The sequence below is a fragment of the Hyla sarda genome, chromosome 12, assembly GCF_029499605.1.
Source record: "Hyla sarda isolate aHylSar1 chromosome 12, aHylSar1.hap1, whole genome shotgun sequence".
In the NCBI taxonomy this organism is placed as follows: Eukaryota; Metazoa; Chordata; class Amphibia; order Anura; family Hylidae; genus Hyla; species Hyla sarda.
Genome location: NC_079200.1, coordinates 60,938,114 through 60,962,051, shown reverse-complemented (window position 1 = coordinate 60,962,051; position 23,938 = coordinate 60,938,114). Strand labels below are relative to the sequence as shown.

Sequence of the window (23,938 nt, the reverse complement as noted above, 5' to 3'; positions counted from 1 at the left end):
CCAAAAAAGAAATGCATTTCCTGTGATGTCATGACCACAGTTCTCTCTGCTGACCTCTGCTGTCCATTTTAGGAAATGTCCAGAGGAGCATATGTTTGCTATGGGGATTTTTTCCTGCTCTGGACAGTTCCTAAAACGGACAGCAGAAGTCAGCAGAGAGCACTGTAGTCATGATATCAGAGGAAATGCATTTCTTTTTTTGATTTCTCTTTAGTATACAGCCCCTAAAAAGTACTGGAAGGATTAAGATTTTTTAATAGAAGTGATTTACAAATCTGTTTAACTTTCTGGCACCAGTTGATTTAAAAAAAAAAACAACAAAAAGTTTTCCACGGGAGTACCCCTTTAACCCCTTAAGGACGCAGGACGTAAATGTACGTCCTGGTGAGGTGGTACTTAACGCACCAGGACGTACATTTACGTCCTAAGCATAACCGCGGGCATCGGAGCGATGCCCGTGTCATGCGCGGCTGATCCCGGCTGCTGATCGCAGCCAGGGACCCGCCGGCAATGGCCGACGCCCGCGATCTCGCGGGCGTCCGCCATTAACCCCTCAGGTGCCGGGATCAATACAGATCCCGGCATCTGCGGCAGTTCGCGATTTAAATGAACGATCGGATCGCCCGCAGCGCTGCTGCGGGGATCCGATCATTCATAACGCCGCACGGAGGTCCCCTCTCCTTCCTCCGTGCGGCTCCCGGCGTCTCCTGCTCTGGTCTGTGATCGAGGAGACCAGAGCAGAAGATGACCGAAAACACTGATCTGTTCTATGTCCTATACATAGAACAGATCAGTATTAGCAATCATGGTATTGCTATGAATAGTCCCCTATGGGGACTATTCAAGTGTAAAAAAAAATGTAAAAAAATGTAAAAGTAAAAGTTAAAAAAAAGGGAAAAATCCCCTCCCCCAATAAAAAAGTAAAACGTCCGTTTTTTCCTATTTTACCCCCAAAAAGCGTAAAAAACATTTTTTATAGACATATTTGGTATCGCCGCGTGCGTAAATGTCCGAACTATTAAAATAAAATGTTAATGATCCCGTACAGTGAACGGCGTGAACGAAAAAAAATAAAAAAAGTCCAAAATTCCTACTTTTTTAATACATTTTATTTAAAAAAAAATTATAAAAAATGTATTAAAAGTTTTTTATATGCAAATGTGGTATCAAAAAAAAGTACAGATCATGGCGCAAAAAATGAGCCCCCATACCGCCACTTATACGGAAAAATAAAAAAGTTAGAGGTCATCAAAATAAAGGGATTATAAACGTACTAATTTGGTTAAAAAGTTTGTGATTTTTTTTAAGCGCAACAATAATATAAAAGTATATAATAATGAGTATCATTTTAATCGTATTGACCCTCAGAATAAAGAACACACGTCATTTTTAGCAGAAATTGTACGGCGTGAAAACAAAACCTTCCAAAATTAGCAAAATTGTGTTTTTCATTTTAATTTCCCCACAAAAATAGTGTTTTTTGGTTGCGCCATACATTTTATGATATAATGAGTGATGTCATTACAAAGGACAACTGGTCGCGCAAAAAACAAGCCCTCATACTAGTCTGTGGATGAAAATATAAAAGAGTTATGATTTTTAGAAGGCGAGGAGGAAAAAATGAAAACGTAAAAATTAAATTGTCTGAGTCCTTAAGGCCAAAATGGGCTGAGTCCTTAAGGGGTTAATGGGGCTGGGACATACATGATAGGCTTATTATTAAAGGGGTTATCCAGGAAAAAAACTTTTTTTTATATATCAACTGGCTCCAGAAAGTTATACAGATTTGTAAATTACTTCTAATGTCAGCAGAGAGCACTGTTGCCTGACAGAAAACAACAACTCAACTTCAACAGCTGATAATTATTGAAAGGATTAAGATTTTTTAATAGAAGTAATTTACAAATCTGTTTAACTTTCTGGAGCCAGTTGATATGTAAAAAAAAGGTTTTTTCCTGGAATACCCCTTTAACCCCTACAGGACCCATGACGTAACGGTACGTCCCGACACCCTGGGTCTTAAGGACCAGGGACGTACATTTACGTCATGGTCAGTTTTAGTCCCCGCCGTGCGCCGGGCGGGGATCGGAGCGGGATGGCTGCTGAAATCATTCAGCAGGCATCCCGTGCAAATGACCAGGGGGGTCATCAGACCCCCCCATGTCGGCGATCGCGGCAAATCGCAAGTGAATTCACACTTGCGATTTGCGCGATTCCGGGTCATTACGGGTCTATAGTGACCCGGTGACCCGCAATGTAAGGGGGATCGCGGGTGTCTAAGACACCCACGATCCCCCTGAAGCGATAGGAGTGAGGTGGCACGGGTGCCACCCCTCCTATCCCTGCTATTGGTGGTCTAGACGCGACCACCAATAGCAGATCGGGGGCGGGGGGGTTTACTTTCGTTTTCCCCGTCCTGCCCTCCCACAATAGGCGGGGCAGGACGGGGAAACGACGGGGACCGGCGCCGAAGATCCACTTACCGATCCGGGCGGGCGTCGGAGGCTGCAGGCGACGGAGATCGGCGGGCGGCGATGACGTGCGGCTGGATCCGACGGAAGCCGGTGAGTTGCCAAGCAACATCTGGAGGGTACAGTTTGAGACCATTATACAGTGGTCTCTAACTGTAGCCCTCCAGATGTTGCAAAACTACAACTCCCAGCATGCCCAGACTGCTGTTTGGGCATGCTGGAATATGTAGTTTTGCAACAGCTGGAGGGCTACAGTTTGAGACCACTATATAGTGGTCCCTAAACTGTAGCCCTCCAGATCTTGCAAAACTACAACTCCTAGCATGCCCAAACAACTGTTTGCTGTCAGGGCATGCTGGGAATTGTAGTTTTGCAACAGCTGGAGGTCCACAGTTTGGAGATCACTTTGCAGTGGTCTCTAAAACTGTAGCCCAACAGATGCAAAACTGCAAATCCCAGCATGTCCAAACAGCAATCAGCTGTCTCGGCATGCTGGGAGTTGTAGTTGCGTACCTCCAGCTATTGCATAACTACATCTCCCAGCATGCCCTTCGGCGATCAGTACATGCTGGGAGTTGTAGTTTTGCAACAGCTGGAGGCACACTGGTTAGAAAATACTGAGTTAGGTAACAGAACCTAACTGAAGGTTTTCCAACCAGTGTGCCTCCAGCTGTTGCAAAAGTACAACTCCCAGCATGCACGGTCTGTCAGTACATGCTGGGAGTTGTAGTTTTGGAACAGCTGGAGGTTTGCCCCCCCCCCATGTGAACGTACAGGGTACATTCACACGGGCAGGCTTACAGTAAGTTTCCTGCTCCAAGTTTGGGCTGCGGCAAATTTTTCGCCGTATCTCAAACTTCTAGTGAGAAACTCACCGTAACCCGCCAGTGCGAATGTACCCTAAAAACACTACACTACACTACACTACCACCTAATAAAGAGTAAAACACTACATATACACCCCCTTACACTGTCCCCCCAATAAAAATGAAAAACGTATTGTATGGCAGTGTTTCCAAAACGGAGCCTCCAGCTGTTGCAAAACAACAACTCCCAGCATTTCCGGACAGCCACTGACTGTCCAGGCATGCTGGGAATTTAGCAACAGCTGGAGGCACCCTGTTTGGGAATCACTGGCGTATAATACCCCTATGTCCACCCCTGTGCAATCCCTAATTTAGTCCTCAAATGCGCATGGCGCTCTCTCACTTTGGAGCCCTGTCGTATTTCAAGGCAACAGTTTAGGGCCACATATGGGGTATCACCGTACTCGGGAGAAATTGCACTACTAATTTTGGGGGGCTTTTTCTCCTTTTACCCCTTAGGAAAAGGAAAAGTTGGGGCTACACCAGCTTGTTAGTGTAAAAAAATAAAAAAAATTACACTAACATGCCGGTGTTGCCCTTTACTTTTTATTTTCACAAGCGTTAAAAGGAAAAAAAAGACACCCAAAATTTGTAACGCAATTTCTCCTGAGTACAGAAATACCCCATATGTGGGTGTAAAATGCTTTGTGGGTGCACAACAAGGCTCAGGAGTGAGAGTGCACCATGTACATTTGAGGTCTAAATTGGTGATTTGCACAGGGGTGGCTGATTTTACAGCGGTTCTGACATAAACCCCCCCCAAAAAATACCCACATGTGACCCCATTTTGGAAACTACACCCCTCACGGAATGTAATAAGGGGTACAGTGAGCATTTACGCCCCACAGGTGTTTGACAGATTTTTGGAACAGTGGTCCGTGAAAATGAAAAATTTTATTTTTCATTTGCACAGCCCACTGTTCCAAAGATCTGTCAAACGCCAGTGGGGTGTAAATACTCACTGCACCCCTTATTAAATTCTGTGAGGGGTGTAGTTTCCAAAATAGGGTCACATGTGGGGGGTTCCACTGTTCTGGCACCACGGGGGGCTTTGTAAACGCAGATGGCCCCTGACTTCCATTCCAAACAATTTTTTTTCCCAAAAGCTCAACGGCGCTCCTTCTCTTCTGAGCATTGTAGTGCGCCAGCAGAGCACTTGACGTCCACACATGGGGTATTTCCATACTCAGAAGAGATGGGGTTACAAATTTTGGGGGGTCTTTTCTGCTATTAACCCTTGCAAAAATGTGAAATTTGGGGGGAAACACACATTTTAGTGAAAAAAAAAATTTTTTTTTTACATATGCAAAAGTCGTGAAACACCTGTGGGGTATTAAGGCTCACTTAATTTCTTGTTATGTTCCTCAAGGGGTCTAGTTTCCAAAATGGTATGCCATGTGAGGGTTTTTTGCTGTTCTGGCACCATAGGGGCTTCCTAAATGCAACATGCCCCCCAAAAACCATTTCAGAAAAACGTACTCTCCAAAATCCCCTTGTCTCTCCTTCGCTTCTGAGCCCTCTACTGCGCCCGCCGAACAATTTACATAGACATATGAGGTATGTGCTTACTCGAGAGAAATTGGGCTACAAATACAAGTATACATTTTCTCCTTTTACCCCTTGTAAAAATAAAAAAATTGGGTCTACAAGAACATGCAAGTGTAAAAAATGAAGATTGTGAGTTTTCTCCTTCACTTTGTTGCTATTCCTGTGAAACACCTAAAGGGTTAAAACGCTGACTGAATGTCATTTTGAATACTTTTGGGGGTGCAGTTTTTATAATGGGGTCATTTGTGGGGTATTTCTAATATGAAGACCCTTCAAATCCACTTCAAACCTGAACTGGTCCCTGAAAAATAGTGAGTTTGAAAATTTTGTGAAAAATTGGAAAATTGCTGCTGAACTTTGAAGCCCTCTGGTGTCTTCCAAAAGTAAAAACACGTCAATTTTATGATGCAAACATAAAGTAGACATATTGTATATGTGAATCAAAATTTTTTTTATTTGGAATATCCATTTTCCTTACAAGCAGAGAGCTTCAAAGTTAGAAAAATGCAAATTTTTCAAATTTTTCATCAAATTTTGGGATTTTTCACCAAGAAAGGATGCAAGTTACCACAAAATTTTACCGCTATGTTAAAGTAGAATATGTCACGAAAAAACAATCTCGGAATCAGAATGATAACTAAAAGCATTCCAGAGTTATTAATGTTTAAAGTGACAGTGGTCAGATGTGCAAAAAACGCTCTGGTCCTGAGGTGTAAAATGGCCTGGTCCTTAAGGGGTTAACACCTGCTCTTCAGTACAATATCACACCTGATCTGCTTAAACACACACTTGGCTTAGATATATCAGCTTAGCGGTACAGTATCACACATGATAGGCTTGGATTCATTAGCTTAGAAGACAGTTTTGCACAAGATAGGCTTGGATGCGGTGGGTCAACTGTATCACACATCATGGGCTTAGATACAGCCTCAGGAGACCTTATTGCACATAATGGTGGGTATTCATCAAGAGTGGAGTAGGTGAACGTCTTTTTACTCCATTAATTAATGTGGTGGAAACTGTGTACGGTACCAGATTTATCACACAGTGCAGGGCAAGTGATCAATCTGGTGCTGATCACATTTCTTACTTCTGTACTCCACTTTGGATGGTGCCGCCTCTGCAACTTTCCGCGCAACTTTTTAAATGGGCGACTTTTTTAATAATGCTGTTTGCAGCCAAGTCAGGACTGGTGTAGATTTGCGCCTAATTTAGCGCAGTTGCGACAAAAGATGCGACAAACTGAAAAGTCGCATATCATGAATTACTGACCTCTGCATGATATCACCTGGAATCATGACTTGGTATGTTCTTTTAGTAAAACCTTCTAAAGCAAAAGTCGCAATGAAAAGTCTCAAAACAGCATCTGAGACAAATGTACACCACAAAACCAGGGTAAAACCGATGATAAATTCCCCCAATATGCTTAAATACAGTAGCTCAGTGACAGTTTCACACTTAATAAATCACCTCAGCAGACAGTATTACATAGTTGGCTTAGGTACACCTAAAAATCCCATAGATTATAATGGGATTTTGTAACGGCCGTTTAATAGCCGATTTTCAGGGTTTTCATAACGGAACATCAAACGGATCTTTAAAACGGATGAATTTTATAGTGTGAAAGCAGCCTTAGCTATACAGTGTTATATGGGTGGGGATTTGATACAACCTTTCAGGAGTTCCACAGTATCACACAAATACAGCAGCTTAGAAGATCACACAGGAAAGGCTTAGATACTGCTGCTCAGCAGTACAGTGACCCCCCGACCTACGATTGCCCCGACATACGATCATTTCAACATACGATGGACTCTCAGAGGCCATCGCATGTTGAAGGCAGCATCAACATACGATGCTTTTGTATGTCGGGGCCATCCCATAAACGGCTATCCAGCAGCGCAGACTGCTTCAGCTGCCACCGGATAGCTGTTTACGGTGCCCCTTGTGGTCTGGTGACGATCACTTACCTGTCCTCGGGGCTCCGGCGCGTCCTCTTCGGGATCCCCTGCATCGTCGGCGCTCTCCATTTTGTCATCACATCGCTGCGCACACCGTCCCATCATCCAATAGGAGCGGCGTGCGTAGCAACGTGATGGCGGTGACGGAAAGCGAGGATGCCGGGGAAGCAGAGGCCTTGCCGGAGCGTCGGGGACACCCCGGGGATGCGGCAACAGCGATGGAAGGCGACATCCAGGGCAGCGGTGACGAGCGGTGACGGTCTGGAGCAGCGGGGACACGTGAGTACAACCTCCAATACCAGTGGTCTTCAACCTGCGGACCTCCAGATGTTGCAAAACTACAACTCCCAGCATGCCCGGACAGCCGTTGGCTGTCCGGGCATGCTGGGTGTTGTAGTTTTGCAACATCTGGAGGTCCGCAGGTTGTAGACCACTGTCCTATACTTTACATTGCACGGATCCCTTAACATACGATGGTTTCAACAAACGATGGTCCATTTGGAACAAATTACCATCGTATGTTGAGGGACCACTGTATAACACAGGAGAGGTTTAGATACAAACGCTACAGTATAGAAGAAGTTGGGTTTATATACACTTGATACGTCTGGATACATAGCCAACACACAATAGTTCACAGGACAGGCTGGCATGCCTTGCCTCAGCAGTGCATTTAGTAGATATGACTTTAAATACATTTGTTGCTATAGTAGACAGCATCACACCTAAAGAGCTTAGATACACTGTCCTAGCAGAAATACTGATAAAGTAGCATCCTGGCATGTGGAGCATAGTCCAGAGAGACCTCAAAAACTCAATAATTTTGGACCAGAAGTGGTCGCTGCAAATACAGTGAAGGAGTTTAAAGGGGTACTCCGCCCCTTGCATCTTATCCCCTATCCAAAGGATAGGGGATAAGATGTCAGATCGCCGCGGTCCCGCTGCTGGGGACCCCAGGGATCGCCGCTGCGGCACCCCGCCATCATTACTGCATAGAGCGAGTTCGCTCTGTGCGTAATGACGGGCGATACAGGGGCCGGAGCAGCGTGACGTCATGGCTCCGCCCCTCATGACATCACGGCCCGTCCCCTTAATGCAGGTTTATTGCAGGGGGCGTGACGACCGCCACGCCCCCTCCCATAGACTTGTATTGACAGGGGGCGGGCTGTGACATCACGAGGGGCGGAGCCGCGACGTAACGATGCTCCGGCCCCTGTATTGCCCGTCATTACGTGCAGAGCGATCTCGCTCTGCGCAGTAATGATAGCGGGGTGCTGCAGCAGCGATCCCCGGGGTCCCCAGCAGCGGGACCCCGGCGATCTGACATCTTATCCCCTATCCTTTGGATAGGGGATAAGATGTCTAGGGGCGGAGTACCCCTTTAAACATGCATGGGATAAGCATAAGGCTATCCTTCATATAAGATAGGGCCCGGGACTATTCATAGGATTCAGATTATTGGGCAGACTAGATGGGCCAAATGGTTCTTATCTGCCGACACATTCTATGTTTCTACATCGGTCTTGTACCCTGCGCATCGGCAGTGACAGGGCTGTTGTCTTCACGTGTTGGGATTTTCTTGACAGAAGGAAATCCTCTGTTTTATCCCAATGGGACTGGATCAGTAAACAGGAAATATAAGCTGCGGTTCAAGAAGGATCTGAAAAATCCCAATCATTTTGGACCTGTGTGTGCTTGTTTTTTTTTTGTTGTTTTTTTTTTAAATAAAGATGACCAAGCAGCATCCTGTCTAATACAGGAGGGCTTTAAGGGCAACTCTACTTTTCAACAATTGTTACACGTTGAACTCTACATTAGCAATTGAGCAACTTTGTAATATGTTATTTTTTGTGTTTTTTTTACTATCATTTGCACAGATTTTTAGCTATTTTGAGATTTCTTCACCATTCCCAAATAAAGTGAAAGTAAATATCCTGTGGGCTCCTTCTTTAAATCTGTATGTGGTCATGTGACCTCCTAGCTGTGTAGCTGTCGTCTAAGCTCCCACAAGTTCATCAGAATTATCTGCTTTTAGTCTGAACAGAAAATAAAACCTTATCATATGAAACTTTTTTATAGATTTATGATGTGTTTCTCCATGTCGCACCAGCTAAACACACTCCACTAGCTATTATACATCCCAGTATGTGTCACTCAGCACTTCAGTGTGGGAACCTCATGTTGTCTTATAATGGACATTTGCCCACTAATGGTCACGTGACCCCATTGTATGTCTCGAGGGACCATGTGAGTTGTCAGATTTTATAATAAATTTCATATGAGCTCGGATTTCCAGTGCTGGAAAAAAATAATTGAACATTTTCTAGGTTGTATAAGAGGCGGTGGTGGTTGTTGTAGGCCCACAACATTTTCCTGTGTTCAAATCAATGGGAGAAAAACTGAGGTAAAGCCCATGCCGCTACAGTGTATCATCTGCCAATCCAGTTAATATGACTGCATTCACATTGTTCTTAATCTGATATTTGCAGCTCAGCTTAAATGGGCCCTGTCAGCTATAAAAACTTTTTATATGTTGTACATCTTGGCAAAACAATAGTTTTTCTAATATACTTCTTTAAAAAATGTTCACATTTTATTAAAGAAAACTGCCTTTGAAAATCCCACAGCTAGGAGTCCCCATACCTCCTGGGACACTAATGAGTCCCACAGTAGCATGAGTGTGTCCAAAGGTCATGGACACAAGATGGTTGATTGACAAGGCTGCAGGAGGAACACAGCCTGCAGCCACACTGCTGTAACACAGAGTTTTACCAATCATGTGCCTCCAGCTGTTGCAAAACTACAAATCCAAGCATGCCTGGACAGTCAAAGGGTGTCTGGGCATACTGGGAGTTGAAGTTTTGGAAAAGCTGTAGGCACACAGCTGAAGGCAACACTGCTGCAAAAAAAGAGTTATCCAAACACAGTAACTACAAGTCCCAGCATTACAGGACTGCCAAAGGATGACACATATGGAGGATGTAAGTTATACACTCACCATATTGTCTTTGGTGGTAGAGTACAGGCAATCTCCAATAATCATTGTGTGTACAGCATGAAACCAGAGAGGAAAGGGTTACAGAGCAGGGCTGTCAGGCTCGATCTGAGAGCAGTGAGTTAGCAGACTGAGGTATGGGAGGAGTCAGCACAGTGCAGGCAGGAGAAGGACATGCCCCCTCCCTTTGACAAGATGGAAAAGACATTGAGCAACTGTAAAATGCTATTTTTTTGTGAAGTATGGGCGAAAGAGACATAAATATTACATGTACATGATCAGGATGAGGTACAGAGTAACATAACAGTTTTTTTTTGTGGGATCTGACAGGTACGCTTTAAGACTACAGAAAATAATTGTTTTATGTTTGTTTTTTCTTAAATAGCGCCGTTTCTGTCCATAGGCTGTGTCCAATCTTGAGAGTTGCTGTAGAGCCCTGTATACAGGTTTAGATTCACTCCTCACAGCTGAAAGAGAAAACTGTCTCTTATCTTTGGCATATGAGAAGGATGAATACCTGGCAGCCGGTGAAAGGTGCCATTCTTCTCTCCTGGCCTGGCATTATTGTGGTAAAACTCCACCTCCAGTTGTGTCTAGACCTCTGTTGGTGTGGGGGAGGTGAGGTGACATGCTGGGGGTGGAGGCAGTGTGATTTTTTTTTTAATGTATTTTCCATGTTATTATCTTGTTACAGTCAGTCGGGTAGTAGTGTGTATTTTACAGTTGACTGAGACTCCACAGCTGGATTGTGTCACCGCTGAGGTGCGTGTGATGTGGTGAGGACGCGGCGTCGCACTACCTGCTACGGCTTGCTTCCTGGGGGTAAAGGAGGCTTCTTGGCTGCCAACTAACCTCTCCGGGATGAGACCTGTGTCTACAGCCTAGTGTTACTGGAAAAAACAGAGCATAGTGCTCTGAAATTGTATCTCCCATGAGAGGCTTAGATACATCAGCTTAGCGGACGGTATAATGCATCATTTTCTTAGTTTGTTGGCCCAGCGGCAAACATGTCAGGCTTAAATACATATGGTGGACAATATCGCAAATGATTAGCTGAGATACAAAGCTAAGCAGACAGTAAAACACACAGGCTTGGAAACAAGGCTCTGGACCCAGTATCACACATGATGGGCTTAGGTACAGCAGCTCAGCAGTCAGTATCACACATGCTTGGAGATGTTGCTCAAGAGAGTGTATCACAAATGATGGGTTAGATACAGCAGCTCAGTGTCACATATAGGGTTAGGTAAAGCAGCTTAGTGTTTACTATCACTAGATAGGCTTAAATCAGTACAGTGATCCCTCAACTTACAATGGCCTCAACATACAATAGTTTCAACATACAATGGTCTTTTCTGGACCATCGTAAGTTGAAACCAGACTCAACATATAATGTACAGACAGTCCAGATCTGTGAAACGTGTCAATGGCTGGAAGAACCGACCAATCAGAATAGGCATTCACTGGTAAAACCCCTGTATTACTGAAGTATATGCACTGACTGGTGTCTGGTAGCGCCCCCTACAGTACAGGGAGGTACAACATGTTCTGTACACTTTACCTGTACCAGGGTTATCTGCTCCTTTGGACACCAGGTGGGGGCAACTCCATTACTTTTTTTTTAGGACATTGCCCGTACTGTACAGGACCCCGAAGAAGCTCCTGTCCTCTACATAGACCAGTGTTTCCCAAGCAGGGTGCCCCCAGCTGTTGCAAAACTACAACTCCCAGCATGCCCGGACAGAAAGGCTGTCCGGGCATGCTGGGAGTTGTAGTTTTGCAACAGCTGGAGGCTCCCCGCTTGGGAAACACTGACATAGACAGTGATTTACAGCTCCCAGCAGATCTTTCTTACTTTTATATGTAAGGATTTGCTTTATCTATATTAGTTATCTACTTTTTCTTTAATCCTCACTTTTTCCTATTTTGTTGGATGACATTTTGGTGCCTTTAGAACCAATTACCAGGTTTCCATAGAGTTCTGGTCTCAACATACAATGGTTTAAACCTACAATGGTCGTCCCGGAACCAATTAATATTGTAACTTGAGGGATCACTTGTATTTTCCAAACAGTATACCTAATGGGGGAACTGCCGGTAATTACCCATGATTCTGAGAGTAGACATTGATTCCAGTGCGTCTATTTGGGGATATATACCTGTAACATTCTGGTGTCTCCGACAGTGATGAGGAAGGGGTTAATAGCGCTCCCCTCACAGCTTTGCAAACATTTTCCCTGAGCCTCTCCACTCAAGTCAAACAATTGGAAGGGGGAAGAGAAGAAAATTCCCTGATGTAAGGAATCCTTTGATACGGCTCTGTTAGGTGTGTGGGGGGAGCCAGGGGGGCCGTGTGTGCAAACTTTGAAGAAGGATTTCAAATTCCTCATACACTTACAGAACTCTTAATTAACCAAAGAAACTTTTTAATCCCTGACTCTCCCCGGAATGTCCTCACCGGAGGTTATGCCATAGAGCAGCCCTTAAAGGGGTACTCCGGTGAAAACCTTTTTTCTTTTAAATCAACTGGTGGCAGAAAGTTAAACATATTTGTAACTTACTTCTATTAAAAAAATCTTAATCCTTCCTGTACTTATTAGCTGCTGAATACTACAGAGGAAATTCTTTTCTTTTTGGAATTCTCTCTGATGACATCACAAGCACAGTTCTCTCTGCTGACGTTATTATAATAATAATAATGCTTTATTTATTGTTGTCCTCAGTGGGATTTGAACCCAAGTTCCCAGCACCGCAAGGCAGCAGTGCTAACCACTGAGCCACCATGCTGCCCTTAGCATGCATCTGCTATGCATGGTTGCTAAAATGGACAGAGATGTCAGCAGAGAGCACTGTGCTCGTGATGTCATCAGTGTGCCAAAAAGAAAGGAATTTCCTCTGTAGCATTCAGCAGCTAATAAGTACTGGAAGGATTAAGATTTTTTAATAGAAGTAATTTACAAATATGTTTAACTTTCTGCCACCAGTTGATTTAAAAGAAAAAAGGTTTTCACCGGAGTACCCCTTTAAAATCAGGTTACGTTGTATGTCCTATAACAGCAAATATACCTGTATAAGTGTAACACTGCCTTTTTGAGTTGCTTGGCAAAAAAAACAGTTTGATACTTGCTTAAGTAGCAATTCCCTAAGATAATGTCAGGTCCACTATCCTATAGGGCTGTGCGGAATTTCACACACCTGACAAGGAATTGCATAACACAAGCAATTGTCTGTATGTGCAATAACATTGTAACTAAGACTATGGTATGACTAAGAGTGCGGATAGCACTCGAAACGCGTCACCTGCTTCTACCATTTGCTGTGTAATATATACGTTTTATGGAAGAAAAAAAAAGGCTTTACATTGAGTTTTTGCCTACACATCTGCACTGGACGTTCCTTTCTTCTTGATCATGGCTTGGGTGTTGCCACACACCTGTTTGTGTGGAGCCGAGTGGGCGAGCTGAAAGTTTACTATTGCTTTGAAAACTGTAATTACTGTTGTTTTGGGGTAACGGTTGCTTTAAGACTCATAGGCATGGGCCTATCATGGGGGTTCAGAGTGACCAGTGTGAATGGAGGATGGCATCTGAGGCATTTTCCCTCTCCAGTGACCCAATTATTAAACTTATGCCTCCGTGGCAGTTTAGCTTATGCCCAAGAGGACACTATAGTGACTAGTGGAACCCAGGATTTAGCACAACACCATCTCTTGCTCTTTTGCTTAGTTCAATAGAACTGCAAGATTTATGTAGTTTACACCTCTTTCTTACATTTTCTTTCATGCAGTTATATTCTGTATGCCGGCTGAGTTAATTTCTTTGTTTAAGAAGTCTGGTCTGGGGACTTTGTTTAGGGGGTCTGGGAACTGTATTTGTTTGGGGGGTCTAGGGTCTGCATTCATTTTGAGATGGGATTAGGGTAGTCATATACAATTCAAATATGATTAACATTTTGCACTGTATTAGTTAAGCATAACTTACACAGTAAGCTGCATTCACACTACATAGAGGGACTGCATCCAGCTGGGGGATGGGAAAACCGGGCGCTCCCGTATCCCAGCCGGACCCAGCCCCCATCTCATTTATTTGAATGAGCCGACCGGAGTCAGATAGTGACTCCAGTCGGCTAATTTTTGCCCCGTATTCGGTTTTCTGGCTGGACTGAAAACTGTGGTATGCTGTGGTTTTCAGTCTGGCCAGAAAACTGGATACAGGAAAAAAATTAGCCGACCAGAGTCACTATCTGACTCCGGTCGGCTCATTCAAATGAATAAGATCCGGGCCGGGTCCGGCTGGGATACGGGAGCAACCGATTTCCCATCCTCATATGGACAAAATGTAGTGTGAATGCACCCTAAGAGAGAATTCAATGGGTGACAGAAAATTAAACTCTATGAGAGCTAGTATGGCTGACAATTATGGCTTATTTGTCCCAGAATCTGAAGTACTGCACATATGGATTAGGAGCACAGACTGGAAAGATATGCTGTATGAGGCTTACATAGGTGGTTTTATACAATAGGCTAATTTCTTAAACAAATATAAATATATATTTTTTTAATTGCCCCAATTGAATATTTGCATTGTCCTGTTTGGGAATGTCTCAGCGTTTTGTTCAGAGTGCAGATATTTAAGCATTCTCAGCACAGCTTAGTAGACTGCACCCTATGCAATAGTTGATGATCCGTGGACCAGACTGTGTATATGGTAATTGGTAGTCTGATCATACATAATTACACCATACCCTGGGGCTCTTTAGTCATCCCCTTATTTTAGTCTGTTACGTCTTAGATAAATTGTGTTAATTGTCTATCTTGTTAGAGACTTAGACAATACAAAGGATCAGCCTGGAAATCTATTTAGTATCTTCAGCACCTCTGAGGTATAAAGTACGCGTTTTACTTGTGTATACAATGTAGCAACCAGTTATCTTGCTGCCATTTTTGCAGTGCATACATAAATGGTGGCGTGAGCTGCAGTACCAGGTCTGACTACATGTACCAGTATACCAACCTGTCTGGACAACTATGAAGAAGGCCACCGTATTACCTTAAAATGTACCTGTCATATCCCACTAAGAAAAAAAAAATGTTATGTTACTCACTACTTAATCCTCATAATGTACATATAACTTTTATAGAACCTATACTTCTCTCACTAATACCTTCACTCTGTTGTTCACTTGGTTTGCCATCCTATGCTTTGGACGGGGCGGGTTTCTTATAAAGTATATTAGAAAGGTTGATATTGTGCCAAGACATACAACATGTAAAAAGTTTTTGAATTTTACAGTACCCATGTAAGTGCTGGGCCCCTTCATTCTGTTGATATTGGGGGGTGCTGTGGGTCAGAACACCACCAATTACACACTGATGGCTCCTAAGTACAGCCTGTAAATGAACATTCCCTGTTAAGCTTTAGGTCACATTTCTTACACAGAGATGTAGCTAAACCAATATATGTCTCCATGGGCAACCACTAGAATTTAGAAATTCTGTTAAAGATGAAATAGCAAAGCAAACTATTTGTTGCTACTTCACCCCCATAACAATGGCTATAGTGCCTCTATAGAAAGTAGAAAAAATAAAGGTTATAGGAAAATATGTGTCCTTGTTGTCCATAGCAACAGGAGTCAATGTATCATTTGTAAGTGAAGAAGATGAGAGTTGAACATGGGCAACAGGGCTACAGTTTTAATATATGGGACCCTCAGGGATAATGATGGAAGAACACATATTGCAGGGCCCTCATGGCATAGCTACAGAAATGATGGGGTTAATGTGATAGAAGACAGGCCTATGTCTGGCGCTATCTGGATACCTTATAATCTGCTGGTTAAAAGCCTCTTAATGGGGACGCAGTGCAGAACCTTTCATGTTGTGTCCTTGGAGGAAATGAAGAAGTAGAGAGATTCCTAAACACTTGTGATTCCCAGAGCATTGCTTTAAGCACCCGGGCTTCAGGGCAATAGCCGTGCCAACCGGTGATGTCACACCATCGCTATTATTTATATGGGCACAATGTATAGAAAAATTATTATAATTAGATATTACACTAAATTATTTTCCAAATTTCCAAATACTGTACACATAAAGATCATCATTGTGAGCTACTTGTAGGCCCATCTTATGGTCGATGTTGCCCTGGGCAGTGGAGTCCCAGTGGGACCCTTGTCAATCCCATCCAGACCAACCCATTCACCTGTCTGCATTTATAGCTTTACCTACATCCCTCACAGTGCAGGCCCACTTTATCCACCCCTCCATTGACAATGCAAATTGCCACCATGACCATAATGTATTCCACTACTCTACCCTGCCCAAGTACCACTTTAATGAATGGGCAGGGCATGAAGGGTCCCTTCTCAAAATTAACAAAAATGTCTTACAGTGCTGGCCACCACTAGGGCTGGGCGGTATACCGGTTCATACCAAATACCGACATTTTTATACTGTTACATACCGTGGAACCGCAATAAGTTACAAAAATACCGCGATACACATATTTGGCCATACCACCCAGCCCTAGCCACCACACAGTTTACCTATCAGATAGTTCTTGTTGGCATTATTCCTAATAATACCTTCTCGGCCTTTTGGCTAAGATCAAGTGTAGTATCTGTTCTTATCAGTTTGGAGCTGGTGGGGATGGGTGCTGCATGGTAGGGAGCAGGTGTACCGGGGCGTTCCGGGGCTGGTTCTGAGGAATCAGCTCGACGGCTGCCCCGATGTGACCTGCTTCCTCCAGGTCTAACCATGAGGCTGAGAGGGTCTAGAGCCGAGGTACTTTAGTGCCTCGGGGAGTGGTGACCCCGAGGTGCCGAAACTCATTGGGAGGATGGACTCACTGAGTTGAAGCACGGGCACCATGATCTCTGCACCTTTGTGGCACTCACCTCTTGATTCCCGGCCTTCTGGCAAGGATCAGAGACATTTATATAGACATTTTATATATCTGATATATATAGACATTTTATATATCTGCACACATTCACTTATTTATTTATTTTTGTCTCACTGTGTCACTTTTTGCGTGTTGTGTGTCCACAGGTTTTGTCAGGATGCGGTAGCCCTTCTGGGTGTCCTTCCTGGCAGTCTAGGGGAGGTGTGAGTGGCTTTTGCAGGGTACCTACCGTTATCGGCTCTGCAGGCAGATACATTGGCTAATGCCTAGGGGGATGCCGGGAGCATTTGTGGTCCCTTAGTAGCTTCGGCGAAAAGGGACATCAAACCTGGAACCTTGCAGGTACCTTTTGGTCCGGAGGCGAAGGGTAAGGTTTGTTGGGGGGCCTCTCTCCTATCGGAGAAGGGCTTGCGATAGACCACATCCTCTGTGCACGTTTTTTTAGTGTAACACGTTTGCACTTTTTCTTGCACTTTGGGTGATTCGAAAGTACGTTCCTCGGCTCTTAGATAACAAAAAAAATATATAAAATTATTCCTAATAATACCAAAGTGCTGTGCCTGGCATCTCCCTGGTTTTCTGGGCCTTTTTTTTGTGTCTTTAGGTTTCTTATTATAAGGCTTTTGTTCAGTCAGCAGTTTCCTGACCCCTCTGATGTGACCGCTCTCCACCCAGTCACCCTCATATAACTCCGTCCTGTACAAGAGCCGGGTCCTGAGAATAGTTCTCTTCTGTAGGGGACACAAAGATTAGGATATAAGATAATGAAATGGCACGCCGCCCAGGCTGCATTGCAGTAACGTGAATTTTTTGTACTATTACTTTTCCTTCTGCAGTTGTGATAGTAGATCGGATCCTGGCAGAGACTTGCACGACTTTCTTAATTACTACCTAAGTTATGTGGGCCGAGAAGGGTCCATAGACCTCCCTTCCTCCCACATACAAGTAGTAATGCAGTAAGTAGGCGGAGGGGTAGCTACATACAGAATATAGCTAAATGCACAATGCTATAATCCTTCTACATGTAGTTATATCACATAGAAATTGAAAAAAAAAATATTTTTTTTATTTTTTGAAAGAATGTAAATTCAGAATTTTTGAAATTTCTGCAAATTATTAAAAAGGGAAAACAAAAATTTCACGTGGATATGAGTATTCAGACCCTTCACTAGGACATTTTTTGCTTCCTATATCATGCACACTCTTGTTTATTCCAGCGCAGCCGCATCTATGTGTTTTGTTAGGCCGGGTTCACACAACGTTTTTGCAATACAGTTCCCGTATACGTTTTCAATGTGAAAACCGTACGGAACCGTATTGAAAACCGTATGCATTGACTCTCCATTGAAAACCCTATGCCAAAAGATGCATCAGGTTGTGTCCGTTTTGCATCCTGTACGGTTTTGTCAGTTTTTTCTCCGTACCCAAAACCGTAGTCTACCACGGTTTTTGGTCCGGGTGAAAAACTGTATTAAACCGTATACGTTTTTTTTTTTAACATGGGAGTCTAATGGGAACCATACAGAACTGTATGTGCGTACAGTTCCATCCGGTTTTCACCATACGGTTTTTGACTTTGCACAGTTTTTTTTCTTGGAAATTCAATCAAACAAGTGAAACTTTATTCATAATGGAGTGAAAAGTTAAAAACGTATACGTTTTTCTCTTTAAAAAACTGATGCAACCAAACATCATTTTTTAAAACCGTATATGGTTTTTATCTGTATAGGAGTTAAAGTTTGTACACACGTTTTGATACAGTTTAGTCCGGTTTTGAGGAATCCGTTTTTCATCAAAAACCTGATACGGGAACTGTATTGCAAAAACGTGGTGTGAATGCACCCTTAGGCTGGGTTCACACCACATTTTGTACTCACGGTTCCGTATACGGCTGGGGGGAGGGGGGGTGGGGGAATCGCGGTGCCCGCACTCAGCCGTATTCGGGAACCGTATTTAATGCATGTCTATGAGCCGACCGGAGTGAACCGCACCCTCCGGTCGGCTGCGTTTTCGGCCGTATGCGGTTTCCCGACCGTAGGCAAAAATGTGGTCGACCACGTTTTTGCTTGCGGTCGGGAAACCGCATACGGCCGAAAACGCAGCCGACCGGAGGATGCGGTTCACTCCGGTTGGCTCATATACATGCATTGAATATTGTTCCCAAATACGGCCGAGTGCGGGAGCTGCGAATCCCATCCTCCCCTCCCCTAGCCGTATACGGAACCGTAAGTACAAAACGTGGTGTGAACCCAGTCTTACTCTGATTTGGTCATGTTATCACAATTCTGATCCTCCAAATCTTCCAGTGCCTAATGGTCACAACAGGATGTCAGACTTTTACTTCCTGTGGACTACAGGATGACGTCATCACCTATCAGACCCCTCCCAACACCTTTCAGCATCATGTTTCTCAACCAGGGTGCCTCCAGTTGTTGCAAAACTACAACTCTCAGCATGCCCGGACAGCCGCTGGCTGTCCGGGCATGCTGGGAGTTGTAGTTATGCAACAGCTGGAGGCACCCTGGTTGGGGAACACTGCTTCATGAAATCAGGATATATAGTAAATATACACCTGATCTGAGGCTGTGTTCACACATCATGTTTCTTGCTGCTTTTTTTCCCCCTATCTTTGCTGTAATTTTCCCCCAAATCATAATAAAAATGGAGATGGTACCGCAATTGCAGCAAAAATGTGGGAAAAAATGCAACAAAAAATATAATTTGTGAACATAGCCTAAAGATGTCATATCTTTTTAAAACAACTCAATTGGATTGTAGGTCATATCACTTTCTCCTCATGGCAATATTTCTCTAAAAAACACATAAGAACTGCATGGTGTGAACTGACACCAACACACTTAGGGTACGTTCCCACCTGGCGTATTTTGCTGCATATTTGCTGCTGCAGATTTTATTTCCCATTGAAGTCAATGGGTTCGAAAATACGCAGCAGCAAATACGCAGCAAAATACGCCAGGTGGGAACGTACCCTTATGGGTCTAAAATACTTTACCTGGGTGATCTCCAGCACTAGCAGCCTAAGGCTATGTTCACATGTCTGGAATGTCCGCATGGAAAATCTCCGTGCGGACATTCCGCAGGCTGCGCCGACTTAGACAACAAACGGAAATTGGAATTCCGCTGTGTGCACAGCGCAGCAGGATCTGAGTGAATACAATGTGACCTTGCTGCTGCGGGATTCAAATACGGAATTCCGCACGGAAATTCCGGACGTGTGAACATGGACTAATAAAGTTTCCAGGCACAATAATGAAAGTCTCCACACAAAGCCAGAGGTTTCATGGGAAAGCTAGGCTGTATTACAGAACCCACATCACTGTGCATTTGTAAACCAAATGCAGCCTATCTCATTCCTGGCACATGAGCAAAAACAGGTAAGCAAAAGGCATAATCAAAAAACTCAACATTATTCTTTATTCTTTAAAGGGGCTATCCAGGAAAAAAACTTTTTTTTTATATATCAACTGGCTCCAGAAAGTTAAACAGATTTGTAAATTACTTCCATCAACAAATCTTAAACCTTTCAGTACTTATGAGCTGCTGAAGTTGAGTTGTTCTTTTCTGTCTAAGTGCTCTCTGATGACACGTGTCTCGGGAAACACCCAGTTTAGAAGCAAATCCCCATAGCAAACCTCTTCTACTCTGTGCAGTTCCCGAGACAAGCAGAGATTTCAGCAGAGAACACTGTTGCCAGACAGAAAACAACAACTCAACTTCAGCAGCTGATAATTATTGAAAGGATTAAGATTTTTTAATAGAAGTAAATTACAAATCTGTTTAACTTTCTGGAGCCAGTTGATATATATATATATATATATATATATATATAAGTTTTTCCCTGGAATACCCCTTTGCATTGATTGAAGTTTCCTGTAATAAATTCGGAGCAAAAACCAAGCCGAATCAATATTTCTGTCAATGCAATATTTTAGTTTTTCCTTTTCAATAAATTAGCAAAGATTTGTAATATTCTTTGTATTAAGTGAAAAATTATGGGGGGGAAAAGTTGAATTTTTTTTTTTTTTTTTTTTTTTAGCACAAGGCCGCAACATAAATTGAGAAAAAAGTCTAAGGGTCGGTCATAAGACAATGTTTATGGGCCTATAAGATCAAATAATTTTATTTTCATTATTTGGAAAAAAAAAATACATGGCTACTAATTCCAAAAACAGCACAACTGTTCACAGATTGTGATTGCAATGCAACCCCATTTGTTTCTATAGAGCTGCATTTACTTCTATGGAGTGGGGGGTGGCACTGATTCAGGAAGACAGCACACATCTGTTATCTATAGAGGGCAGTATTGAACTAAATGAGTAATGATTTTTAACTGTGGAGCCAATGGCTGAATCGGCTTGAAAAGTCACTTTCCTAAATAAATATACACAGTAGGGGAGATTTATCAAAACCTGTGTAGAGGACGAGTGGTGCAGTTACCATGGCAACTAACCAAATAGCTTCTTTCCTTTTTTCACAGGCCTTTTTAAAGATGAAAGAAGCGATCTGATTGGTTGCCATGGGCAACTGCACCACTCTTTCTCTACACAGGTTTTGACAAATCTCCCCCAGAGAAGTTCAGAATAGTCACTTTTCTTCCCCTCTGCTCCCCGACATAATAAGCACAAAGGTCAGAGCGATTTATAGAGACTGGAGAATTGTGTTCTGCCTCCTGATGCATGATGGGAAGGACATTCAGCATGAATACCGTATGTACTTAGAGGGGAACATGGAGTCCTGAACTTATTTGGGGACTGCCAAGCCAACATGGCATGTAAAGACATTTTTAATTAGGATTCTGAGAGGCTTATTAAAACCTGAGTTGCCCATAGCAACCAATCAGATGGCTTCTTTCACTTTTGAAAAGGCCTCTGAAAAATGAAAGAAGCGATCTGATTGGTTGCTATGGGCAACTCAGCAACTTTTCCTCAGGACAGGTTTTGATAAATCTCCCCCCTATGTAATTATTATAACAGGGCATTTGAGGTTTCAGTGGAATTCCCCTTTAAGGTCCCCTCTTCAAATGTCTGTGTTGGTGTTTACGGTATCTAACATCACCACCTGTGCAGCCCCCTTCCGTCGCACAACAGGCACGCTTTTCTCCCCATCTTTCCATAAGCCGCAGCACGCCTGGAATAGGAATAATCTGAGCATTTATCATTTACTGTATTAACACTTTCCATGTGATGCGGCCATCAGCATACAGGCTATCTGCAGGGTGTGTTGTCCAGCCCTGTGGAGCAGAACAGAGAAGCAGTGTCAGAACAGAGACGAGCGGCAGCAACAAGTGCACAACAGACTGGAGAAAGGGCACTGGGTGGGGGGTGGGGGGCTATGGGAACAAGTGAGACACAAAGAGAATCCGAGGGGGTAGAGCGCTGGCACTACTGACTGCATGAAGTAGGCACAGAGAGAGGGAGGGTAGAGCAGGGAGAGACACGCAGCCCACTATAGAATTCATAATCCAACCACCTGGGCAGAACATTTATAGGATCTACTTCACAATAGAAGTTTGTCTCTCTCCCCGTAAAGTTCCTGGCACCATAAATTTGTGTGGGATTTTTTGAAATTTTTTCAATGTAAATGCCTAGGGGGGGGGGGGGGGGGGGGAAATGAATGTGACCACATAGGAAAGTTTCATGGTGTATTGGCAGCATTCCTCAAACTATGGCTGTCCAGCTGGTGCAAAACTACAACTCTCATCATGCCCGGACGGCTTGGCTACGGACCAGTGGGTGGGTTCAGACATGGAGTTTTATTCACTGCAAATCAAAAGTAAGGCCGAATGCCTTTGCTATTCACCCTTGTGGGTATAACCACTTACAGTGGTCCCTCAAGTTACAATATTAATTGGTTCCAGGACGACCATTGTATGTTGAGACCATGGGGGAGATTTATCAAAACCTGTGCAGAGGAAAACTTGCCCAGTTGCCCATAGCAACCAATCAGCTTGCTTCTTTCATTTTCATGAAGGCCTGTGAAAAATGAAAGAAGCGATCTGATTGGTTGCTATGGGCAACTGGACAACTTTTCCTCTGCACAGGTTTTGATAAATCTCCCCCCATAACTCTATGGAAACCTGGTAATTGCTTCTGAAGCCCCCAAAATGTCATCCAAAAATAGGAAAAAGGGAGGATTAAAAAAAAAAAAAGTAGATAACTAATATAGATAAAGCAATTCCATGCATATAAAAGTAAGAAAGATCTGCTGGGAGCTGTAAATCACTGTCTATGTTAATGTTTCTCAACCAGGGTGCCTCCAGCTGTTGCAAAACTACAACTCCCAGCATGCCTGGACAGCCTTCGGCTGTCCAGGCATGCTGGGAGTTGTAGTTTTGCAACACCTGGAGGCACCCTGGTTGGGAAACACTGCTATAAGTGATAAGCTATGACACTATACAGTGGTCCCTGAAGTTACAATATTAATTGGTTCTGGGACGACCATTGTATGTTCAGACCATTGTATGTTGAGACCATAACTCTATGGAAACCTGGTAATTGGTTCTGAAGCCCCCAAAATGTCATCCAAAAATAGGAAAATGGGAGGATTAAAAAAAAAAAAAAAAAAAAAAAAAGTAGATAACTAATACAGATAAAGCAAGTCCTTGCATATAAAAGTAAGAAAGATCTGCTGGGAGCTGTAAATCACTGTCTATGTTAATGTTTCTCAACCAGGGTGCCTCCAGCTGTTGCAAAACTACAACTCCCAGCATGCCCGGACAGCCGTTGGCTGTCCGGGCATGCTGGGAGTTGTAGTTTTACAACAGCTGGAGGCACCCTGGTTGGGAGGACAGGAGCTTCTTCAGGATCCTATACAGTACACGCAGTGTCCCAAATGAAGCCCCCCTTACTTGGTGTCCAAAGCAGCAACTAACCCTGGCACAGGTAAGGAGTAGTACAGAACGTGTAGTTCCTCCCTGTACTGTAGGGGGCGCTACCATGCACCAGTCAGTGCATGTACTTCAGTAATACAGGTGATTTACCAGTAAAATGCCCATTCTGATTGGTCAGTTTCTCCAGTTGTGACACATTTCACAGATCTGGACTGTCTGTAGCATTATATGGTGAGTCTGGTTTCAAGTTACAATGGTCCCAAAAAAAAAAAAAACATTGTATGTTGAAACTATTGTAAGTTGAGGGATCACTGTATTTGTTTTGATACATTTTCACCATGGAGC

The 23,938-nt window shown here is 43.5% G+C and overlaps 1 protein-coding gene and 1 pseudogene across 3 annotated transcripts in view; both read left to right on the top strand.

Moving 5' to 3' along the window:
• Positions 1 to 23,938, top strand: part of LAMA5 (laminin subunit alpha 5) — a 145,956-nt gene that overhangs the window by 21,784 nt on the left and 100,234 nt on the right. Inside the window, exon 1 of one of the 3 annotated variants that reach the window (XM_056547605.1) lies at positions 21,447 to 21,470. The exons of 1 other annotated variant lie outside the window; for it this stretch is intronic. In XM_056547605.1, coding sequence (XP_056403580.1) covers positions 21,462 to 21,470 — 9 coding nt within the window. In that variant the 5' untranslated portion in view covers positions 21,447 to 21,461. Of the gene's footprint in view, positions 1 to 21,446; positions 21,471 to 22,927; positions 22,955 to 23,938 lie in introns of those variants that run through there. One more of the 3 variants, XM_056547607.1, reaches the window with a different exon arrangement.
• Positions 16,420 to 16,579, top strand: LOC130297169 (U2 spliceosomal RNA; annotated as a pseudogene).